At 41.9% G+C, this 18,944-nt stretch overlaps 2 protein-coding genes and 1 long non-coding RNA gene across 20 annotated transcripts in view; 1 reads left to right on the forward strand and 2 right to left on the reverse strand.

Annotated features, from left to right (window-relative positions):
* The window catches only part of slc6a11b (solute carrier family 6 member 11b), a 21,341-nt gene extending 19,899 nt beyond the window's left edge, over positions 1-1,442 (reverse strand). The window contains exon 1 of the mRNA XM_062986155.1: positions 1,155-1,442. The gene's annotated coding sequence lies outside the window, so the exon portion shown is untranslated. The remainder of the gene's footprint in view (positions 1-1,154) is intronic.
* A 2,227-nt stretch (positions 1,443-3,669) lies between these two features.
* On the forward strand, positions 3,670-15,419 carry LOC134301780 (uncharacterized). 5 transcript variants are annotated; one of them, XR_010007471.1, is made up of 7 exons: positions 4,536-4,601; positions 6,912-6,961; positions 8,067-8,219; positions 8,485-8,595; positions 8,736-8,859; positions 9,308-9,473; positions 15,148-15,419. It is a non-coding gene; the product is annotated as an uncharacterized LOC134301780 (long non-coding RNA). The 5 variants fall into 5 exon arrangements; XR_010007470.1 differs by having other exon boundaries at positions 8,504-8,595; XR_010007473.1 differs by having other exon boundaries at positions 8,504-8,595; positions 9,311-9,473.
* The window catches only part of atp2b2 (ATPase plasma membrane Ca2+ transporting 2), a 111,084-nt gene continuing 107,432 nt past the window's right edge, over positions 15,293-18,944 (reverse strand). For 12 of the 14 annotated variants that reach the window (XM_062986656.1, XM_062986651.1, XM_062986653.1 and 9 more), the window contains one exon: positions 15,293-17,921. In XM_062986656.1, coding sequence (XP_062842726.1) covers positions 17,613-17,921 — 309 coding nt within the window. In that variant the 3' untranslated portion in view covers positions 15,293-17,612. The remainder of the gene's footprint in view (positions 17,922-18,944) is intronic. The other 2 variants (XM_062986655.1, XM_062986654.1) reach the window with 2 other exon arrangements.

The following is an 18,944-nucleotide window of genomic DNA, read 5'->3' on the forward strand; positions in this document are numbered from 1 at the left end:
TTATTTTTTTTGGCCATAACCTACAAACCTCCTATGGTACCTGCCTGTATATAGGAGACTTGGAGACATGGATCTTCAAGCTTGACGCTACTCTATAGCGCCACCACGGGGTCAATCAAGCTGAGCTTGAGCGCCTGAGCAGCGGGGAGGAAGGACCACTACCTGTTTACCAAGTGTCATGTCTGTACGAGTTATGGTTTGATCTGTGTGTTTTGTTTTATCAGAGAAAAAGAATACAAAGAAGAATCCTAACAAGAACAGTAGGGTTCCTGTACCTCTGGTGCTTGAACTACTAAATATTTTGACTTTGAAAGAATTTGTGTTTGTTTGTTTGTGCCCAGTATTTCCCCCTTTAAAATCACTTTTATAATCAAGAAGCATCCAAAAACTCTTGCAAGTTTAGCTATCCAATCCTGTCATGGGAACGCTGGTCGCCAAAACCCAAAAAGATTCCTTTCAGGTCCTTTCAGGTTACATGATTGTGCTAAAAACAGCAGATAAAAATCGTGCAGATCTGTTTGGACCAGTAAAATGTTCTCAAACCATCAGAACTAGAAAACAGAAGAAATCTCGGCTATTTCTTGCACTTATCCTCACAATCAATAAAATTTAATGTGTATAACTATTAATAATCTTATCAAACCAGAAGGAAACATGCTTTTAGGGTTTTGTTTTTAAATAGATGTTGCATTTGTGTTAAATTTACCATCTTTACCATTGTGTTCTCAGAAACAGAAAGGAAATCTGGTGCCTCTTTTACTTTTTTAAACCATTTAATAGAAATTGTTCAAGTTTTTTCTTAAAACGTCTTTAAAATCTTTATGATTGAAACTTGTTGATCTTAAAACTGTCACCCAATTGCTCATGTAGAGTTCATAAATGCACATTCATTCACTGAAGGTTTTTTTAAAATATATAGCATGACTGATTCATGCAGACACCTGAGAATCATTCTTAAACCATGTAAAATCATGCAAAATGGGATTAAATCATTTAAATACATACCTGAAGCACTGCAAACGATATTAATCCAGGATTCATGCATGCAAAATCAAGTCTGGGTCCATGTGTAAAGCATGCAAACTATACAGTACATTGACTAGTTTACTGATAGTGCTGAGAGATGAAGTTAATGGAGCTGGTTCATCACTTACCAAAATAAAACCGTGTTTTTAATCCCTCCTTGGCTGGTCACCTGCCGTCAGTATCAGTCTCACACCCCGAGGGTCAGTTTAATGTCCTTATCACAGAATAAAAGAGGGATAAAGACGATCTAAATCCGTGTGGAGGGACACCGAGGTGTTTGGAGGAGGCTCTTTGGTGGGTTCCTGGCTGAACGGTGGAGGGGTTTGCTGCTCCTGCTGCTCCTGAGCTCTGGGTCCACTGTCTGGTCTCAGAACGCCTCTCGCTGGAATAGAGCCATGAGGTAACGGGACTCGAATCCTCTTTCAGCACCAGCACACTTATTCAGCTCCCAATTACACCCACCACTCACTCACCCACTCACCCACTCACTCACCCACTCACCCACTCACTCACCAACTCACTCACCCACCACTCACTCACCCACTCACCCACTTACTCACCCACTCACTGTGGGTTTCCATCCCATCCAGGTTTTAATCCAGTTTTCCTGATATGACATTGATGTATGCAAGAAATTACAATGCTGTGCAAAGAAGTATTTGCCCCCTTTCTGATTGTCTGTTTTTGCACATCCTGCAGTAATTGCAGATCATTAAGCAAAATATCATTTTAAACAAGGTTATTTAGATACAAAATCATTTTGTTGAGCATTTTGTTTATTTCACAGAGGCAAACTTACCCAACATCCATGTCATCACAGCAAAAAATAATAATAATAAATGATTTGGTGCATAACTGGTTGCAACTGGGTGGGGACGGGTCAGCTTTATATGTATAGTTTCTAGCTTTTGTCTGAAGTTTTTTGTGGGTCCAAGTATTAATTAGGAGGGTCAGATACCTTCTAATCCATCCATAATTTGAACCATGGGTGCACCACCTTTACCAGCGACAACTGCAACCAAACATGTTCTTTTACTTTACATCACTGTGGAGGAAAGCTAACTTATAACTGTCATTATTATTGTTTTTGTTGTTTGTTCATTAGCATAGTTTAAGAATGGAGTTTGACAGGCATGACACATAGATCTAGCATCACCAATTTCCTACCATTTTCAGACTATTATACTATTTATCCCATGACTAGTGTTCTTAAACCTTCATCTTTTTCTCCTGTGTTGTGTTTATGTCACCAAAAAGTGACACCAAGGGGAGGATGAATTTACTTTTTTTCGATTACAAAGCCGCTCAGGGAGTTCGATTACCTTTAGTCTAGGCCCACATCTCTTTAAACTCTACAAATAAATACATAAATGAATTGAATCTAAGCTCTGAATCTGAACCTGTTGTGACTCAGTCGAGAACACAGTGTTTGCCAGCGTCTTTGGTGGCCGCTCTCCCCACACTGTGTCCTATTTCTTTTGCGTCCGAATGACGAATGACCCCTAATTGAGCGTTCTATGGTGACCAGGTCAGGCTTTTCCATGGCTTAGGGAACTCCTAGTTTCCTGCCATTCACACAATTCTTTCTGCTGAGAAACAAGGCACGACTGAAGCTGGTTGATATCCAGACTTACTGGTCTGTTTCTGAATGATGAAAAGAAAAAAAAAGAAAAAATCAGAGGCTTGTTTTTGTAATAGCAACATGTTTCATTTCTGCATTGTAAACATATGGGGTACTGAGAATTTAATGCAAGAGCAGTCCTAATTCAATAGTGTTCAAATGACAGACCTTCCACACACCGTGCAAACCATTGCTCAGTTTATACCACCACCAGGCAAAGAACCATACAAAACCCCTTTAACCGTGCATAACTACGCAAACATACACTCCCAGAGATGAACCCTTAGTTTGTATTGTACCATAAACTCATTTAAGGTCTATACATTATAGAGCCAAAAGTATATGAACACCCATCTTACTTATTGAGTTCTGTTGTTTTAGCCTCACATCTGTTGCTAACAGGTGTATAACATCAATTCTGTAAAATAAATGATATGCTTTCAACTTCGTTACAGATGTTTAGAAAAGGACTTTTCCAGTTTGCTGTGCTGAGGACATGGTAACTTGCAAGGAACCTTTCAAATCTGAGACGCCCCTTCTCGTCCAACACCAATAACTACATTAAATTTTTAAATGACTTTTAAGTGAACGGACACAGGTTCCCATAGACACACTTCAAGTTCATGTGAAAAGCCTTCCAAGAAAAGTGGAAGCTGTTATATGACCACGGTTTGTGTAATTTACTGCTGCACCCTATATGAATAAATATGATAACATAATACTGTAGAATTTAATTGTGATTAAATAGCTTAAATAGTTGATATTGTAATATTTGGGACAGCAATTATTGGTGCTTTTTAAAGAATTCTTAACAAATCTATATTTGAAGAACATGAACAACAGGTGAAATGTCTTTGACCGGGGTGTGAGAGTCATCAGGGAAATAACAGCATGATTAACTAGGGACCGGAGATGAGACAGGATGGAGGGGTTGCTAGGAAACAAGAACATCAATGTATTTTCTAATAAAGGTGTTTGTCTTGTCTTCCTTCTATTTGATTCTGATACCATCTGACAGAAAAGTGCTGATAAATGCATCTCTGCTCAACTAGCAAATATTTGCTTGTTTACGGAAATTCATGCTGGTCACTTTATCCTGGTCAGGATCGAGGTGGGTCTGATTCATTGGGCGGAAGCACACACACACACACACACACACACACACACAAACACTTTTTTAGTATTTCCAATTGGCCTGCATGTCTGCATGTCTTTGGAATTATGGTAGGAAACCAGGGCACCCGGACAAAACCCTGACAGACACAGGGAGAACATGCAAACTGCACACAGAAAGAACACTGGCCTTTTAGAACTTTCCAAAAATCTTATATTCAGTCAGCCTTGTTTACATTTAGGGCATTTAGCAGATGCTCTTATTAAGCGGCTTACAACTGTGACAGAATACAATGCAAGCAGATGAGGTTTAATTATGTTTTTTATTATTATTTAATAAATTTGGAGCTTGGTCTCTATGCTAGCAGATTTGAATCTGGATCTCAGCTGTGCTATCAGCCGATCGGGAGTCTACACAGACATGGTTAGCTATGTATTGAGATGGAGGCTGTCTGTATTTTAATATTTATTATAATTATTATTATTTCCCCCAAAAACCTGCCTACCCATCAACAATCTGCATGCAGAACTTAGGGGTGCATGGTTTATTACTGAAAAGCAAATAAGTGTTAGGAAATATAGTTGAGCTCTTCCTCTGTTTAGTGCAGAAACGATTATATTAAAACTAATGTCATGGTTATCCTTTAGGAAAAAATGTATGCAGGTTGTGTCCCAAATCATGAACTACTATACTAAAAAGTTTATATTAATTAGTGCACTACTAATACTATTCAGATACATTATCTAGTGTTTAGAGTGCGATTTGGAACGCAGCCCAAAAATTAGTTCTACAAAATAAACAAAAACGAAGCGTATTAATCCCGAGCCCAGTCAAGCTGAGGTAATATATGTATTATATTTTAACTGTTTTAATCATTATTTATCAATTTAAAACTTATTGTTTTCGTAGTGTTGAAAATGTTGTGTTTTTATCGATTAGCAGCCTTTGCTAATTGGCTAACTGCTAACCTAGATGAAACTTAGTAAACTACTTGATTTTGTTAATATGCATGCGTCATTACAGTTATATTTATTTTAACATTTATAAATTGTGCTAAAGTTGATATTTGTAGTTTAAGTAACTCAAATTGACACTTTTATTATGGCTTGACGCTGTTAAGTTTGGCTAATGACTACAGCTAAAAGAAGTAACGGTATTCCGTGCAGTCTCAGCCTTCCATACTGACCATTATTATTAATTTAATTTATTTATTAATTAAAAGTGTCTGTTGTATTCATACAGCAACCTTCTTATTTGCTTGTGTATGTTGAATGGTGCTGAAAGAGCAGTAAAACTGCAGTTTGGGAGGGTTTTTAAGAATATATTAATATACAATCCAAATGTAATAATTCATTATTATTATTTTTATTGTAACTGACTCACTCATGCGTTTGAAAATAATCAAATTGACTTCAGCACGTTTAAGTTAGCGGTCTTTAACTGTAGTGCTCTTTGCAACTTTATATTTGGGTCAATATACAGTGTATCACAAAAGTGAGTACACCCCTCACATTTCTGCAAATATTTCATTATATCTTTTCATGGGACAACACTATAGACATGAAACTTGGATATAACTTAGAGTAGTCAGTGTACAACTTGTATAGCAGTGTAGATTTACTGTCTTCTGAAAATAACTCAACACACAGCCATTAATGTCTAAATAGCTGCAACATAAGTAAGTACACCCCACAGTGAACATGTCCAAATTGTGCCCAAAGTGTCAATATTTTGTGTGACCACCATTATTATCCAGCACTGCCTTAACCCTCCTGGGCATGGAATTCACCAGAGCTGCACAGGTTGCTACTGGAATCCTCTTCCACTCCTCCATGATGACATCACGGAGCTGGTGGATGTTAGACACCTTGAACTCCTCCACCTTCCACTTGAGGATGCGCCACAGGTGCTCAATTGGGTTTAGTCCATCACCTTTACCTTCAGCTTCCTCAGCAAGGCAGTTGTCATCTTGGAGGTTGTGTTTGGGGTCGTTATCCTGTTGGAAAACTGCCATGAGGCCCAGTTTTCGAAGGGAGGGGATCATGCTCTGTTTCAGAATGTCACAGTACATGTTGGAATTCATGTTTCCCTCAATGAACCGCAGCTCCCCAGTGCCAGCAACACTCATGCAGCCCAAGACCATGATGCTACCACCACCATGCTCGACTGTAGGCAAGATACAGTTGTCTTGGTACTTCTCACCAGGGCGCCGCCACACATGCTGGACACCATCTGAGCCAAACAAGTTTATCTTGGTCTCGTCAGACCACAGGGCATTCCAGTAATCCATGTTCTTGGACTGCTTGTCTTCAGCAAACTGTTTGCGGGCTTTCTTGTGCGTCAGCTTTCTTCTGGGATGACGACCATGCAGACCGAGTTGATGCAGTGTGCGGCGTATGGTCTGAGCACTGACAGGCTGACCTCCCACGTCTTCAACCTCTGCAGCAATGCTGGCAGCACTCATGTGTCTATTTTTTAAAGCCAACCTCTGGATATGACGCCGAACACGTGGACTCAACTTCTTTGGTCGACCCTGGCGAAGCCTGTTCCGAGTGGAACCTGTCCTGGAAAACCGCTGTATGACCTTGGCCAAAAGGTTTAGCTCAGTTTCAGGGTGTTAGCAATCTTCTTATAGCCCAGGCCATCTTTGTGGAGAGCAACAATTCTATTTCTCACATCCTCAGAGAGTTCTTTGCCATGAGGTGTCATGTTGAATATCCAGTGGCCAGTATGAGAGAATTGTACCCAAAACACCAAATTTAACAGCCCTGCTCCCCATTTACACCTGGGACCTTGACACAAGACACCAGGGAGGGACAACGACACATTTGGGCACAATTTGGACATGTTCACTGTGGGGTGTACTCACTTATGTTGCAGCTATTTAGACATTAATGGCTGTGTGTTGAGTTATTTTCAGAAGACAGTAAATCTACACTGCTATACAAGCTGTACACTGACTACTCTAAGTTATATCCAAGTTTCATGTCTATAGTGTTGTCCCATGAAAAGATATAATGAAATATTTGCAGAAATGTGAGGGGTGTACTCACTTTTGTGATACACTGTATAAGCATTTTGTATTATATTTGGGTCAATAAAAAAAAGTAATAAATGCTGTAAACTGTCCATCTGCTTTCTGTTCTGTAGTATTGGAACAAAAATGTGCTTTCATGAAGAAAGGACCAGTAAAAGCAGTGGTGAGGGAAGGTTTGCACCAGGACGCACTGGACTGAAGGTCGATGTTCTGCTGGTGAACTTTGGATCATGACTCCACCAAGTTGAATCAGTTCATCTGGACACAAGTCTGTTGTAGAGATACTTTTCGTTACGTTGGGCGAAACGTATCTCTACAACAAACTTGTGTCCAGATGAACTGATTCAACTTTGTGGATTTGTGTACCTGGATTATTGAGCATGCATCAACAGATTTGGATCATGACGTTCATGTGGATGTTTTTTTGACACACCCTGTCCCACCTACACACTGATGCAGAACCATTTCTTTTAACCAATAACCGACTATTGTTAGTCTCCAGTTAACCAACAAGCTTAAAGTCCAATTACAAAATCAAACACATTACCAAGTTTTATATCAACAGGTCTTTATGTTTTAAATGAATAGCAGAGCTGTTCATTTTTTTTTGCTCTAAATTCTTTAGACACTATTATTAACCTTAAAACCTGGCTGCTACCTAAGATAAGCATTCCCATTACCCACTTAGAAATGCAGGTAGACAATCACACAGGATAGATTCTGATCTTTCTGTTCACTCAAACCGCTTTTAAAGGTCTGAGATGCATTTTTGCGAGAAGATATACGATGCAAAACACAGTATGATTGTTTGCTAAGTATTAATAAAAAAACAATCTGATTTAAATCTGTAGACCCGGAGACACGTGATTAATAGTGTGTGTATTCCCACACTGTTTCTGTTTTCTGTACCGATGTGTGTTTTTTATTGCACTGTTTTGGATTGTGTCTCTTTGACATCTAAATATGCTGCTGAGACACCCAGGGGCATAAAATCTAAAAATGCCCTCGCCCACAGTCCTCCCACAGAGATCCTATAGGTTGTGACTGAGGTTCTGTTTTGCACTCGGTGAAAGGAAAACTGCGCGTATATCACGGCATTGATGTGTAAAAGCTCGTCCCTTGTTAAGCATGCAGAAAAGGATTTTAAAGGCATTGGAAAGACACAAAGATAAAAAACAAGGTCAAGCAATACAAACAATATGTTTCTATGGCAATGCAGGCTGCAGGTTGGAGAATAAGCAACCCTTGTGTCCTTTGATTCTCTGCAGCGATGCATGGGGCGATTACCAGGAAAAGGGAGAATGGTTGGAAAAAATAAGGAGGTGGGAAACTGAAAACGACTGTGTGAAACGGGACGGGATGGACGTCTCTTCATCATCATCAAAGGCACAAGCATATCTACTTCAAAAGCTTTATTCCTGGTGAAGTATTAAGATAAAAGCATGAATATATGTGCCCGAGAAACCTAGGAATAACTGTGTACACCCCTCCTAATTATACCCACAATGGTCAGGTGTCCACATAATTCTGGCCATGTAGAGTGCTTTTAATAACATATGTGAGACGAACCAGACAGTTTCTTCGTTGGACAGTTATGCTTAGAAGATTTAAAGATAAAAAATGGATGCAAAAGACTCTGTACGCTATACTGCTCTCTGTGTGACCCTGTTTCTGACTTGTAAAAAGAAGCCGTTGGTGATTGCAGGCACACTGGAGAGAGCGTGTGCTAGTCTGCGGCTCTGCTCAGACGTGATGGGGAATTGGACGTGACTAATTGAGGAGGAGAAAGGAAGACATGTAAGAATAGAATAATAAAATCTAAACCGTAATCGCTCTGTGTATGGAATGAGCTAATGGAGACGTAGGGACTTTGAGCGATTTGATTTTTATTTGGCTGTAATTAAACAGATTCTTATTGGGTGTTTTTTTTAACCTAGTGAGTGTGTGAAGTGGAAGTGGACTTGGTGCGCTGCTGTGTGTTCGGCGTGACGGTGGAGAGGAGCAGCTTGAGCTCGGCGGGCGTCGTCCGTACGTCAGCCGTCCCGCGGTGACCCGCATAAGGTGAAGGTTATTCGTATCATAATCAGCGACTAATTATTCTCACCCGGGGAAACGGATCGTTATTTTATCGTACTGAAATATTCACAGCTTTCCTGAGGGCTGCTCGTGTGTTAGCTGTGGGCGTCTGATGTCTCTTTTAATCACGTCCTAGTGAAAATAATGAATTATTTTGTCATTTTAATGCTTTTACCAAAGGCTACAACATTTTTATAATCGAAACGTATCATATTTTAATCACGTTTTGCTGTAGGGGTATAAATTACTAACCTGTTTATTTATTTATTTATAATAGAAGCCAAATTGGTTGCAGTTGTTGAATTTTGCTGAAACACTGTGGACAAAAGTATTGGGACACCCCTTCAATTTATTAATTCAAAACAGTTGCACACAGGTGTCAAAAAATCATATTTATATAAGGGAAATAACATGCCTCTAACATATAATGCAGCAGCAGTTTAGGGAAGGCCCTTTCCTGATCCGGCATGACTGCACGAGCTCTATAACGACATGAAGAAGATGAACCGGAACACCAACATCGGCGCTTGGCTGTACAAATCCTCTTTGGCTGCATGGGCACAAATTCCCACAGACATACTATACTTCAAGATCTTAAGGTGAGCTCTTTATAGACGTTTCTGTATTAGGCTGCGTTCTTCCAGCCCTCGATTATTGCCGGCCGTCCTGTCCCTGACACAGGATGCATGATGCAACCACCACCATGTTTCACAGATGGACAATTTTACCCAGTGCTCTCAGTGTTTGCTGTCCTGTATCTTAACAGTAAGGTACAGGAGGGATTTTAGAAGGCCTTTCTAGAAGTAATGTTGAAAAATTGGAGATGGCAGCTCGTCCCACAAGATTAAGATGAAACAGATCAAGGAGTGTTCAGTCAAAGTGAGTTTATATTTATAAAACATTCCCGATGTATTGATCATGACTGAGATAAGGTGTGGATTTAAGCCCCCGCAGATATCCACAGTTTTTTGTTTTTTTTTGTTCTTTTAGTGCGGTAGGCAGAGATTTGACCTCTTAACCCTCAGTTTGACCCCTCATTACAACATATCATGTTCTGTCCTTTTGGCTTTTTGAACAATTCGGACAGAGCTTTATCCGCTTCTTTCACTTCTTTCCGGATGCTGCTGTTCTTAATGTTCTTTCAACAAAATGAAATAACTCAATTTCTTTGTCGTTACAGAATTATGACTGAAATCACAAAATGTCTCAGTATTAAAAATATATATTAATATATGTGAGACTCATCTGGTGTGATTGGTAGGCTAATACACGAGTAAGCACTCTCAGTCAATCGGCTATAAACTAAGCAGACTTTCAAAACTGCTGGCTTGAAAACTTTTTTAGTCTGTATTACAAAAATGTGTAATAAATGACATTGAATGTAGAAAATGTGGGTGTTCAAGCCTCACCACTGCCAGGTTGCCACTGTTGGGGCCCTTAAGCAAGAGCCTTAACCCTCAACTGCTTAGATTGTATACTGTCACAACTGTAAGTCGCTTTTGGATAAAAGTGTCCGCTACATGCCATATGTAAATAATTCTTATAGGGGCAGCTGTAGCCTAGCAGTTAAGGTACTATAGTAGTAATCAAAACCATTGAGCAAGGACCTTAACCCTTAACTGCTTAGACTGCAGACTGTCACAACTTTAAACTTTTAAATAAAAAATGTTCACTAAATTCTGCAAATGTAAATGATCATCTCAGTGCTGGTCTGTACGGAATGTTGATAAAACAATGGGAGGATTTTTTACGTTGTGGTTTTGAACGGTCCTGTAATCGGTTCAAAACCTATAAGAAACAAAAACATACAGACACAAAAGCCTGCTCGACACAGTACAACGATGTAACGATAATGTTTGGTGTAGGTACCACCCAGTGTGTGTTTGCCAGGCTTGAATGATTTTTGACTCATGGCAGCGGATTCAAAGGTTTCTGCTAAAACCTCGACCAGGAGCCACGACAATAAAACGAGTCTGAACAACGGAAGCTTTTGCTTAACTGAGACTTTTTTCCTTTGGTTGTGGTGGTGGTTGCGAGGTAAAGTGTGTGTGTGTGTGTGTGTTGGGGAGGGGTGTGTGTTGGGTTTGTTCTCTTAGTTTCCCATGTCATTCGCACAAACAGGCTCCCCTAACAGGAACCGTAGGTACGCTGATCTCATTAGAACGTTACCAAGCGCGGCCTTTTAAAGACCCAGAGGCGGCGTAATTTCAGAATCAATCCTCGTCCAAAAAAAGGAAAAAAAAGCACCAGTGTTGGTTCTTTCTAAAGGACTGTCAATTACCTTCCACATCTATTGGGTGGAAAGGAAAGCAGCATGATTCAACCAGGCTTTAATAAAGGTCCATTCTTCTGGAAAATCGGCCCGCGCATGGACTTGAATTTATTCGAGCCTTAATCTCGGGCCGCCTGTGGGAGCCCGTTAAGTATTCCGCCGAAGTGCCGGAGCACGTCGCTGCATGTTAATGAAGCGCTCCTGACATCCAGGAGCTTCGCCCGCAACTTCCGATTTTTATTTTTCTGTCCGTGTTCCTTTTCTGAATGTTTGAACCTTGTGTTTAGGGTGCGAGCGAGGGCACGTTAAAACCTTTCCTTTTGTCCTTCTGCTTTTATTTTATTTACAAAGCGTGGAAATCCTAGCGTGTCATTATTAAAAGCTTTCTAATGAACAAACAGCCCAGCGTGACAAGCAGGCTAATACCCTCAATCCTGGCATTAACTGCAGCTCTGTTGACCGTCTGGATTACTTGTAGTCGGCTAATTTTCCTTGCTTAAATATTAAAATCGGACGGTTTCTTCTCGCTGCGGGGCTGAACTTTCCCACGTGCTATAAATGCAGGAGCTGAAGCTCCCAAAATGCTTTAGAATTCCTCTCAAAAGCCACCGACCGCAGGAACTTCCTGAACGCTCGTTCTCAGAGACCGAGTGCATTTTTTTTTACGTCTGATGATTAATTGCAGCCCAGCAGTTTTAACCTCGGATCACCTGGAAGGCGTCGGGACGGGACGCGGAACCACAATCCGGCCTGTCTGGGGCGAGCAGGAGGAATCGACGATCCGCTGTTAAAGCCGAACTGACTCCGTATTGATTCAGTCTCATTCTGATTCAGCGCGGCGTTTCTCACCGAGCGAAAGGCCCAGATAGGAACAATCGCTGTTGGCTAAACATTTGTGCTCCCATCGGTCGTTTTTCTGAACGATTAGCATGAGGTGCAACTCAAACACTCGGCCATAAGTTTACGTACACTCATATGTCAGCCACATAAAACTGTTCATTCACAGTTCTGGTTTTGGCGTGATAGTAAGAGCATCTGAATCCTGGGGGTTCAAATCCCAGACTGGGCTCATAAATACAGAGGGTGCGTGATGTTACGTGAACCTGTCCATCGTTGGGAGGCGACATATCGGTGCACCCTTGGTGTCGGTCCCAAATGGAAGGTTATTCAGCATAAAATCAGATTACATTTACATTTTACGCTTTCATCAAAGCGACTTACAGTACTGTGACAGTATCCTGTCTAAGCAGTTAAAGGTTAAGGGCCTTGCTCAAGGGCCCAACAGTTTGCAACCTGGCAGTGGTGGGGCTTGAACCAGCGACCTTTTGATTACTAGTCCAGCACCTTAACCACCAGGCTACAACTGCCCTTAAATAAGATTCAATATGCTAAATACTGTAGGTGTTTATTTAGTCATTTCCAATTCCTGACTGGGCCTTGATGGTTGATATTCTAGTTCATTCCTAAGCTGCGCAGGGGCACACTCATGCCCTTCCCTAAACTGTTGCTGCAAAGTTAAAGTAAAAAGTATATAATTTTTTTTCGAATGGGTGTCCCAGTACTAATTATGTACCTTATCCCTTCTGAACACTTTTGGGATGAATTGGAACGTCAGTTGTGAGACAGGTCTCAACCAACATCACTGTCTGACCTCACATATCACCTCGCTCTTCTGACTACCTGGGGACAAATTCCAACAGGCACACTCCTAAACATAAACATGAATGCCCCTCTTATTAAATGACATGGTTTGGGGCTCATGTTCAGGTGTCCACATACTTTTGAGAATAATGTAAGACATGGTGAAGTGGTGTGACTGGGGTTTATATTTCCAGCTCTGTGGCGCCCCCTGCTGATACAGTTTGAGAGCAGCTTAAGCTAAAGTGTTTTGGTTGCCCAAAAAACAGATGAGGGTGTGAGGAAGTAATTGCCCCCTTTCTGATTGCTTGAGTTGTTTTAAAATGATATGTTTATGTTTAGGGAAGGTCCTTTCCTGTTCCAGAATGAGTGTGTCCCTGTGCATAGTTCGGCATTTAGCAGACGCCTTCATCCAAAGCGACTTACACGAGTTACAGTATACAATCTGAGCAATTGAGGGTTAAGGGCCTTGCTCAAGGGCCCAAGAGCAGCAACCTGGCAGTGGTGGGGCTTGAACCAGCGACCTTCTGATTACCCGCTTGCCTACGACTTGAAGAAGACATGAAGGTTTAAAAGGTATAAAGAAACTCCAGTGTTCCGGCACAGAGCCCGGACCTCAGGACCACTCGACAGCTCAGCGCCCAGCCATATACACATAAACGCTGTCATCTTTAGTCTGAATAAGCACAAATTCCCACAGACACGCTTCAAAGTCTTGCGAGAAGTCTCCTTCGAAGAGCAGCGGCTGTTGTTCTAGCCGAAAAGAAGCTCATGGTCAGACGTCCAAATACTTTTGGAAGACTGATTAGCATCTTACACACCCGTGTCAAGCCATGCACGTCTTTATGGACCTCACTTTGTGCACAGGGCCTTTCCCAAACTATTGCCACGAGTTAGAAGCATTTAATCATTCCATATATTTAATTCTATTTATATTAAAACAACAGAACTTGGTAATAAGGAAGGGTGTCCACATATATATTTATTTCCCTATTTTCTCCTAACTTAGTCCTTTCCGAATCCTGAGCTTGCACCAGCAAAATAACCTAAATGTGTTTAGTCACTAATCATTCAGTCACAGACAAAGAACATTAAAGTAGACATCTGATTCAGCTGTGCTCTGATGAGCCAAAACTTTAGGACCACCCCCGAAACGTGTGTATGTTGGATGTTGGACTGATGGAGGTTCATCGCAGTTCACGTGTTGAATCCAGAAGATCTGATCAGCATTAAGACCTGAGGGACTTTGATCAGGACCAGATCGTTAGGACCAGACGACTTGGTTGAAGTATCGGCCGACAGGTTGTTGGGCGGCCGAGACTCACTGATGCCAGAGGACGTGAAGGCTGTGGCGTCTGGTACAGACCAACAGAAGATCTGTAGAGAATTTTAATCCTGGTGATGAGGTGGATGTGTACCAACACTGAGCATCGAACCCTTCTGTGTCAGTCAGAGTGCCCATGCAACTCCTGTCCACTGTAAAAAGTTTCTACAATGTGCAGACAGGCATCAGAACTGAACATCAGAGCGACAGAAGAAAATCCTGTGCACGTGTCTGGAAGAGATGGCCCAGGATGCACTGTACAGAAGTAACATCCTGGTACCAGAGTCAGAGCCGTTTTCACAGATCAGGCTGGCGGTCCTTATTTTTTGGCTCATCGGTGTATATGGTGAGAAACACCAACGTTTAAACTTTTTATCACACCAGCGCAGAGATTCTGAGCTCCCGGGTTCGATTCTCGGCTTTGCTACCGGTCGGCTGGGCGCCCTCTAATGCAGCGATCCCCAACCTTTTTTGCACCATGGACCGGTTTATATAAGATATAATTTCACAGACTGGCAGGGGTGGGGGGATTTAAAATAAAATTACATTACTACTCACGAATGATGGAAAATCAGTGGGAAACTTGCAAAATCGGCTTCCAGTTTTCTCCTGGGTGGGAAAGACCGAACCGGGGCAGGGTTATCAACTCTGTTTAGGGACCTTGGTCACCTGTACAGAAAGTGGAGGGGCGCAGAGATCGGGCGTGGCTCTCCGTACGCAAGCCACCTAAGTATGACTAAGAAGTGAATAAAAAGGGATTGGTAGGCTGCGCACACGTCGGAGGGAGTGTGTGTGAGGAGAATATAAACCCAGTATATAAAGCAGTGGATTGGCTATGTCAAACTGGGAGAATAAGGGGGTAAACTGCATAAAAAAAAGAACCCAAATCTGTGTTTCATGAAGTCACATACCAGCAGAAAAGCATCACACACAAGACTCCAAACTGTGAACGACACCCAGTTTTGGTTCATGCTGCTCTGGGAATTTATTAAGTGTTGTTTTTTTATTTATATTTATTTATTTTCTTTCCTCTTTTCAGGTTCTTTCTCCACGTGTGCCGCAGTTCGTAGCTCGACGGCCTTCGCTTTACATCACACATGGTTCACTGCTCTCCAGACCACAAACATTCCGGCGACACTCAGAACGAGAAGGTGGGCGACAATCAGAAAGCATGACGGTTTGCATAGTATTAAATGAACAAGAACATTGAATTCTTTATTTACAGTTATTGTATAGATTAAAAAAAAAAATCATAAAACAAGATGAATGAACACTTAACGTTTTTACCCATAAATTGCTAAACCACCCAAAGCAGCGGTGGCATCAGTTATCAGTTTTTCTTCTTTGTTCCACAAAATGCATGCTTGCTAAGTACAGTACATAGAAGCTGATGTATTGCAAGAAATATTATTGTTCAGAATTATTAAGAGTAAGCTCGAAAATGGGTTGGGGGGGGGGGTAGGGGAAAGGGAAGGGGGTTCGAACTGCATCCGTTATTTTTTAGGCCTGGAAAAAGCAGGCCGATTAGAAATCTTGAACGTGTGGTAGGATGGAGTTAACGATGGGGTCCCAGTCCTGTCTGTGCGCGAACGTTTCACATTCACTCGTCTCAGAGTACAGTTACTGCAGAACAGAGGATTTCGGAACGACCCCGGTGGATTTCTGACTCTTAAACTAGCTAACGCATGCCTGAGCTAATGATTAAAGCTTGTGCACCATCTTAAGATGAGGAAAATAATAATCATTAAAAAATGAATCAGGTCAGGATCAGAACTTGCATATGAAGCGCTAAATATCCACGTCCAGCATCCACGCTTCCTCGTGGGTTTAATTTAGTACAATCGAGAAGAATTCGTTAGGAACGGGAGGAAAACGTCGGTCCCCTCTGTAACCGTGCCGTGGGGTTTTCGGTTCGTCCTCTCCATCGCAAGATAAATATTGAACGACTAGCGAATACTGCTGAGATGCTAGAGTAGAGTAACTGACCGCAGGAAGACGAGCTTTGATTTTTAACACACAGAAGCACATCTAAGATTTACACCACAGAATTTCATTCATATCTGGATAGTGCAGAAAATGATCATCATCGTATATATTTATATAGATATTTATATATTATCTTCTTAGAAAAATTCAAAAGCAACATTCCATGTTTTTGTGTTTTTTTGTTGTTGTTTGTTTTTTAGCTTAGTGTCGACAGCTCAGAAGCTCAGAGGCTCAGAAGCCGGCTCTTCTTTAAAAGAAAATAAACACACAAGTAAAAGAATCAGCACAATAAAGCACGAGATTCTGAACACAAACCGACTCTCCGAACGGCCGAATCGAACTTAATTTACAAGGTTTGGTGTTAACAGAACGTCCACGGCGGCGTGTGGAGTGAAAAATACATTTCCTAAAGTAAAACCTGAAATTGATGCTCATATTTGCAAATATAGAAATAAAACCAACAGCTAAACAAACAAAACATAAAAATAATAATAATATTAAAGACGGGGAGCTGCTCAGTTCATCCCAACAGTTGTATAATACTAAGATGCCGTTATATAATCCCACTCACTATATATATTTTGGTTTGTTTTTTTGTAATTCCTCTAAAAATATCTACATTATATGACAAAATAGCAGGCAAGTCCAGCACACGCTTCTGTAATAAAACACCTAAACGGCTCGAACGCGTCTGCCGGAGCGTTTAAATCCCTACAAAGAAACCAGGACGCGTCTATGTGGTTTTGTAAACAAATTACATTCTCTTAGGACATAAATAAGTTAAAGTAGTATAATAAGTCATTGAAGCAGAAACAAGGCAACATGCCAACAAAGAGAAACTCCGGATATATATATATATATATATATATATATATATATATACAGTATATATATATATTTTATATTCATGTATATCGTATACCGTAATTTTTTATTTATAAGAAATGCTATGTCTCCGTAGGTTCTTCTTTTTCCCACCGGTGCAAAAAAAAAAGTACTTGTGCAAGTCGAGCGCCCTGCGTACACCTCCTTAGACTTCATCGTTCGTTAACCAAATATAAGATCTATAGTTAGGTACATGCCACACACGATACTCAAAAGTCTTAAAAGTCTTAATGTTCGCCGTCCACGGCACTTTCACGGCCGACAAAATCAAATCCGAACAGTTTTTATTATTATTTTGGGGAGAGGAAAATAAAGACGGGGGTGGTGTCGTGTACATTCATGCAGGAGGAGCTGTTAGCTGAATTCAGTTGAGATCATTCTCAGCGTCCGTCTCTTATCTGATGGGAAACGTTTCTCGTGTGTGTTTATTTCAAGTCGATCCAGAGAGCATCTCGATCCCCTGGCGGAGGGGGGATCCGCGGAGACGGAGGAGAATAAAATAAAATAGAGCGTTTGTTTATCCGTTCAGTCAGCGGCGCGGGCACAGCTCGGTGTGCGCCGGCTCGTAACGTTTCTCAGACGTGAATCGTCCTGTGTGATGGGTGTGATAGATTTATTGGGGGGCGATGAGGGCTAGAGCGAGGTCTCCAGGCTGTGAAGGGGGCTCCCGGGACTGGACGAGGCGGCGGATTTACTGGTGTCGGTGGTGAGGTTGATGCCGCTGTCGATGGCGTTGTTGTTCTTGTTGGGCGACGACGGCTGGCTGGAGTTTTTCCGGGCCGCCTCGTCGTCCATGTCGGTGTCGTCGATGAGGGGGATGTGGGGCGTGGAGTCCTCTATTCTAAACTCGGGGTGCGTCATGAAGTTGTGGATGGAGGTTCGGGATTCCGGTTTTTCCAGACCTTCGTAGAGGGAGCTGCGGAATGCGTTCACCACACGGATCTGGGAGAAGGACCGAGAGGGAGACTTTAAAGGCTTGCACGTGGAATGAGGACGCGGGGAAGATCAGAACCAGAAAAACCAGCGGAACCACCGTGATCTGCTGTCATCGGCTTTCGGAAACGCATTCCCACAGCCACTAATCCGCCGTGCACCAGACCTGTCATCATTCGGTTTTGTAAACATTTGATTGGCTGTTTTATGCCACTATTAGAGTGTTAGCTGATCGAATGGCGTTTGTTTGGCTATAAAATGTCACACGGGTGAACAAGAACTAGTGTTTTGTCATGTGAATGAACTATTTTATATATTATTTATGGATCATGGTAGCATGTGTTGTACTAGTATGAGTGTAGCAGGTGCAGCAGTGTTGTTGGGATTCCACTTCCTGTCCGCACCAGTTCATTTTATTTATTAGGATTTCATGTCATGTTTTGCACACTTTGGTTAAACAGTCATGGACAATTTTGTATCTCTAATTCACCTCACTTGAACGTCTTTGTATTATGGGAGGAAACCGGAGCTCCCGGAGGAAACCCACACGGACACGGGGAGAACGTGCAAACTACACACAGGAAATACCTGGACCGCTCCATTTGGGGATCGAACCCAGGACCTTCTGGCTGTGAGGCGACAGTGCTACCCACCGAACCCCCGTGCAACTCCCAATATCATTATGACATGGTGCTTAGGGCAGTGTGTGTTGTTCTGTGTATGTATGAGTCTAGCAAGTGCAGCGGTGTTGTTGGGATTTCACACCCAGTCAGCACCAGTTAACCTCACCTGCACGTCTTTGTACTGTGGGAGGAAACCGGACACGGGGAGAACATGCAAACTCCACACAGAAAGGATCCGGAGCGCTCCACCATGCACCTTCTTGCTGTGAGGCGACAGCACTACCCACCAAGCCACGGTTATGACATGGTGCATGGGGCAGTGTGTGTTGTGCTGGTCTGAGTGTAGCAGGTGCAGCATTGTTGTTGGGATCCCATACCAGTTAAAGATGGACAGTTTGAGACTGGAGGA

The sequence above is a fragment of the Trichomycterus rosablanca genome, chromosome 24 (genome assembly GCF_030014385.1).
Source record: "Trichomycterus rosablanca isolate fTriRos1 chromosome 24, fTriRos1.hap1, whole genome shotgun sequence".
NCBI lineage: Eukaryota > Metazoa > Chordata > Actinopteri > Siluriformes > Trichomycteridae > Trichomycterus > Trichomycterus rosablanca.